Source organism: Plectropomus leopardus, chromosome 13, assembly GCF_026936395.1.
Source record: "Plectropomus leopardus strain MGB_pleo_1.0 chromosome 13, ASM2693639v1, whole genome shotgun sequence".
Taxonomy (NCBI): domain Eukaryota; kingdom Metazoa; phylum Chordata; class Actinopteri; order Perciformes; family Serranidae; genus Plectropomus; species Plectropomus leopardus.
The window spans coordinates 5,304,968-5,310,747 of NC_142188.1; the positions used below are offsets into that span (position 1 = coordinate 5,304,968).

At 38.9% G+C, this 5,780-nt stretch overlaps 1 protein-coding gene across 1 annotated transcript; it reads right to left on the reverse strand.

Moving 5' to 3' along the window:
• Nucleotides 1-1,540: 1,540 nt before the first annotated feature.
• On the reverse strand, nucleotides 1,541-4,148 carry LOC121954512 (protein phosphatase 1 regulatory subunit 3C-B-like). The gene is made up of 2 exons (XM_042502056.2): nucleotides 3,961-4,148; nucleotides 1,541-3,626 (listed from the first exon to the last, which is right to left on the reverse strand). Exons 1-2 carry the CDS (start codon nucleotides 3,972-3,974, stop codon nucleotides 2,606-2,608), a joined length of 1,035 nt encoding a protein of 344 aa, XP_042357990.2. The 5' UTR covers nucleotides 3,975-4,148; the 3' UTR covers nucleotides 1,541-2,605.
• Between the last annotated feature and the right edge of the window lie 1,632 nt (nucleotides 4,149-5,780).

Consider the following 5,780-nt stretch of genomic DNA (forward strand, 5'->3'; position numbering starts at 1 on the left):
TTTGCATTATTGTGATAACTTTCCAGTAAAGTGTGTTTCAACTGTGGAGTCTGTATGTTGAAGTCAACTAATTATTAATTTAAGGGTTTTTGTAAATTAAGGGAAGCTTTGCAGGTCATAACTTCGAAATGCATGAGTCAGATTGTGTGTGCACAATACATTTGCATGGAGAATCAGGATTTTTGCATGTGCAAGATTTTTTTTTCTTATTAATGGTTGTGTTGGTGGCTCTAGCATGCTTGAGTGCATTGTTCAGGTTAACTCTGAACTGACCTACTGATGACTGGTCACACTGTTGTGAGTTTTTTTTTGTGTGTTTTTAACTCTGTGAAACCTGAATGGACATCTGTTTTTTTTGCACTACAGAAGCTATTTAAGCCTATGAAACCCAAGCATATTGATTTGATTTCTTTTAAATAAAATGGGGGCGAAAGGCAAACAGAAACTGCCAAAAATTGCGAGAAATTAGAAAAAGGTGACAAGAACATGCCCTGAAAATTACTTTTTAAAAAGGAGGGGATTAAAAAACTCTATATATAAAATCATTAAAATTCCATTTTTTTGAATTTGTAGATTTATTTATTTATTTTTCAATTTCAGGCTCTTACTGAAAATCACTGTTTTCTTTGTATGTTTCAAAATAAAAGCTCTCAGGGAAAGGTAATGCATTACGCTTCCACCCTAAACATCTGTAATGCTTTTATTGTGAAAAAGATGGAGGGGGTGTTTATTTTGTAATAAACTTACTGGATCAAAATCAAAAGTAAAACCACTAGTAGTTGCGTTAATTATGTATTATATATAAAATAACACATAAAAACAGGAAATGCATAAATAAAGTCTTGTAAAGTCTTTGTATAACAGCTGTTCTCAAATAAAAGCCTTTTTTTTTGTTCAGCTAAGTAAAGGCTCCTCCCACTGATTATTTATTAACATGCATAAATTATTGATGTAACTCTGATGTTTGTAAACACAAGTTTGCTCTAATGTTTACAAACATCACTTATGTAATAAACCTCTAAGAGCAGCAATAATCGTGAATAACTTGTTGGTTTGTTGTTATGTTTTAGTCACAGTTCGAATGGACCTGTTGTGTTTTTAACTTTTATACTGGTAAACTGATTAAATTTCGACAACTATCTGTCATTTTATTCATATCCACATTTATGTGCTGTTTTTAATATACAAATTGAGCTGGAGCTTTTACCAGCATTTCACTGAAATCATATTTTGTGTTTTCATATGAAAAAATTATTTGTACTTTGTAAAAGACTCTAAGTTAAAAAAAGAAGCAAGAAATGTATAAATAACTGATAAAAAATACTGAAAAGGAAATTAAAATGACAATTTTTCTGGATTTTGTTTTGTGTGTGTGATTATCATTGTATGTGTATAATAAATATTTTTAAATATCTAAGCACATGCGCTATAACACGGAATAGGTTTTTCCTGATTCGTTTTTCTTTAAAAATGAATTCAAACATCATAGTGTGCAAAAACAACCAAAAACTTTCATAACAAAAGTGTCGGAAGTCATGAATATTTTAACACAAATATAGAAATTTATTTCTGATTGAGAAGTACAGGACTCACACCTTCAAGTTATACAAAATGCTGGGGCACAGACCTTTCTTCACAGTGAGGAAAAAAAATAGATTCTTTCATAAAAGAAAAATCTTAATTCCAGCCACACATACTGTACACTCATTACAGAATTGCACTTGTTAAAACAAGCAGATACACACATTCGATCTTCGATCATTCTCAACATACTATAACCACCGAAATTTCCCAACATCTTCCCTGTTCGAGACAACCAATCACGTGCAGAGTCTCTCTCTTGTGACACCTCTGTTGTTATAGCAGCTCGGCTTCGCAACAAACTCACCTCAACATTACATCATCAAAACATTTTGTCATCGGAAATGTGCAATTTACATGGAGGGAAAGAAAGGGCTGCATGACTCAAAATCTGAAATTAAGGCCATTTTGAATAACGCTTAATTATTTGCTCATTATAGGGTGCAAGAGTTTAGTGTGCATTTTTCATTAGGTATAAATCAGCTGAGTTTCTCTAGAGAAGCATTTTGTCGCCATGCACTCCCCACACTTTCCCTTCAATATGAAGGACTTAATCAGCTCCATTCCCACTTCTTCCGTTTACAGACATCACATTGAGTAGGACGTCTTAATCAGTGCATATTTAACCAAGATATCAGGCCCTATTTGTTGTGGGCTGTACAAATACTCTGTATTTTAGTGGGCAGGCACTCTGAGAAGGCACATTAATATTTTACAAAAGAGGAATATGTGAAACATGATAAATTTTTTTCTATTTATCCCTCATCCTCCAACCACAGGTCATTAGGTCTCTCAGGCCGAATGACCAGGATACAGCAAAAAGCAGGTCAGTTGAGCACTTTACAGTTCGGTTTCTGTCTGGTTTGTACACCGCCTCTGCTAAAAAAGCAGAGCTTGTTTGCTTCAGTTTACTGTCTGGCTGAAAGCCAGTCTAAGCTCAAACCCGAAGCTGGATTTGCACTGAATGCCCCGTCAGTGTCTGTTATCTCGTTTCAATGCCATTTCAGCAAACATTCGGATGGTTTCACCAATAAGGCACAGTGTTATCGATCTGACCCCAACTCTGCCAGCCGGGAAAGAGTCCGCTTGACATGCGAGGGCTGCCGAACTGATCGAACTCCATCTCCAGCACTTTCACACCCCCGTTTTTGTGCTCGGACGGCTTCTTCTGCTCAACAGAAGTTAGGGGCGCCGCATTGTTCAGGTCCTCTCCGTTCCAGCCGACGTGCTTGAGGACGTAGTTCTTGCCGTCGTTATTGTCCCAGAAGGTCTGGCCCTGGGCTTTGTAGCAGATGCAGAACTCGACACGGTTCGGAGGTGGGATGTATGTGGGCAGCTCCAGCACGAATGCAAAGGTGTCAGAATCCTGACAGCCGTAGACGTTGTTCATGAAGGTGCAGTCAACGTCAGTGAAGGTGGCCCATGAGTCGAAGGTGGCGCGCAACTGCACCGACTTCTCAAACCCCATGTTCCGGACCTTGACGGTGCCGGTTAGTGATCGTTCCTGCAGCGAGCAGTTCTCCAAGCAGACCGAATTCTGAATCAGGCGGTTCCGGAAATCCAGGTAGTCAGCTGAGGGCTGTTTAAAGTCCAGCACCAGGCTGCGCACCGCGCTTATCTTTAGATCCATTGTGGCTGTTTCCAGGTCTGTCATGTCAAACTGCAGCTCCTCGCTGATTCCGCGACGCTTGTTTTGATATGGCTCGTCGTCAAACTTGGAGAAGACGTGGATGGCAGTGAGTGACATTCCCTTCGTGTCTGCGAACACCACCTTCTTCTTGCCGGCCTTGTTGGTGTTCCAGCCCACACAGCCTCCATCGTCCACTGCTTTCTGCTGGTTGCTGAGGCAGGGCCTCAGGGGCTTGTAGAGCTGCTGGTTGTGGCTAGTGGTCTGGTTGACCCGGTTCCTGGTCCTCTGGAGCTCCTCATAGGAGCTGAGGAAACCTCGCAGAGGAGGCGGAGAGTGGCTGATGTAGAATCTCATCGCCACGTCCATCGGCATTACTGGGCCCGGCATTGCTGATGGACTGAAAGACCTGAGCACGCTGAGGGAGGGAGAGGGGAAGAGACAGTGCGAGGTGAGAGGGAGGGAGAGAGAAAGAAATTTGAGGTGGAAAAGAAAGACAGGGGAAAGAAATTAGAACAGCAGCTTCACTTTTTCTGACTTTTAGAAAGTTCTGCTGGGATGTAACATGTTACTTCTGCAATCAGCAAGATGCCAAAACTTTACAATTTCTACACAAAATGTCCCTATCTAAAAACCATAGTTCAACTATGCAGATTCAATTTAAACATGAAGACCTAAAAACGATACAGATCTTCAATTTTACATTTCAGCATGTCATACATCACTTTTGTAAAACTCTTTCTGATTCTTACCTTGCAGCACTCATGGAATAAAGAAATGAACGGCTTCAAGGAGAAAAGATCTTTTAGAAAATCTTTCTGTCCTTTTGACTTCTCTCTGCAGAACAGCTTGTTCTATAAGCGCATGCTGCCGTCACGCCTCCTTTTCTTCCACCTCTCTCTTGCTCTTCCTGCCTTTCAGTGCTCGGGTTTGCTCAGCACTCTGGGATTTCAACTGCCACATAGAGACAATTTGCATATGCTGTCATATGGTCCCTCAAACAGCCAATGAAAAGTTAGTGGAACTCCTCGCCAACCAATCAGCACAAATTTGGTCTGGATGGCAGCCAGCTGATAGGGGAGTGTCGCCTGCATGGGCCTCATGGTTGGGATGCCTCAGGCTGTTGCCTCAGCTGCTATTTGAGAAACATGATGGACCCCTGCTGGTGTCAGAGATGCTCTTCACTTAGTCACCGCAGACTGCTGCTTAGGGCCTCTGGCTCCTCATGACTGGGATTCCCACATTGGATCACAGCAGGATTATTTCTGCCACAGTGACTTTGTCACTGCCTGGCACAAAGTTGAACTCATTAAAAAGATGTTCTGTAGAGGAATCCTAAAACAAATCACAATTATGAATAGTCTTACATGATGGCACTTTTCGGTTTTAAAGTTACTCTTTAATTTTATGCCCAGAAAACATAAAGCAGTTGACTTTTAAAACCCAATTTGTAAGTGATGCTTTTATAGAACATGGACTCATGGTGCTCTTTTTGAGATATCCACCATTTTTGCTCTCTTTAACCCTTTCAAACCTGGAATTGCATCACTTTCTTGTGCTGCTTTTACAGGTACTTAAACTTTTGAGCAATGAGCAAACTGGCTTAATTTCTTTCATAAACACGGAAAAGAAGGCAATGAGGAACTTGGTCAGAAATGTTCCAGAAATTGCACGAAATCAGTAGATTTAGAAAAATATTTGAAAAAAAGCCAGGGAAGATTGTTTAGAAAGCTACATTTTCAATTATCATAATGACATATTTAAAATGATTTTACATAGTTGTTATAATTTTATGCACTTTTTTCATGTAATATTCTTCCTTTTTTTTAATATTCTTTCTTTTTTGTGCTAATTTTCATGTAATTTTCAACAAATTATTACTTGTTAATTGCCGTCTGCCGTTGTTTTTCAAAGAAATCAAGCCGATTTGCTCAGGTTTCAAAAGGTTAACCATTCTATAGTGATAGCCAATTACCTTTAAAAAATGCTTGATGTTTTACCTTTCGGGTTGGAATTCAATTTATTGCTGGGTCAGTACATTTGTGGATTAACAAGAAAAAGAAAAGCACTCAAACATTTTTTTATTTTCCTTAACATCCCAAACAAAACATTATTTAAAAAATAAAGACAACTGAAAAGTCAGCAGTGAGAAATTCCTTATATAAATACCAAAAATAAACTTTGACCTAAAAGAAATGTCACATTGACACGAATCGTGACTTCTGAAATGTGTTTTGCAGTGTTACATAATGAGGGTGATGAGTTGATCAGATGTGATGCATCTGAAGGCTTTTTTAACACCTCAAGTATGAATAAAATAATTATTGATGTCACTTTGAACCCACACACTTGTCTCAGTCTTGGTCTTACCAGGATGTCAATGCAAATCAGACTCAAACACATTTGATATGAGAAAAAAACTTTGTTTAAACGAGTGGTTACCGAAGACTTTAATACTTAGATTATGTACATTTTGAGGATGTTCAGTGAAATATACCCATGCCCAACATGCCCATAATTTTTTTTAAAAATCTACTTAAAAAGTAAAAGTTGAAGGTTTCAGGTTCCTTTT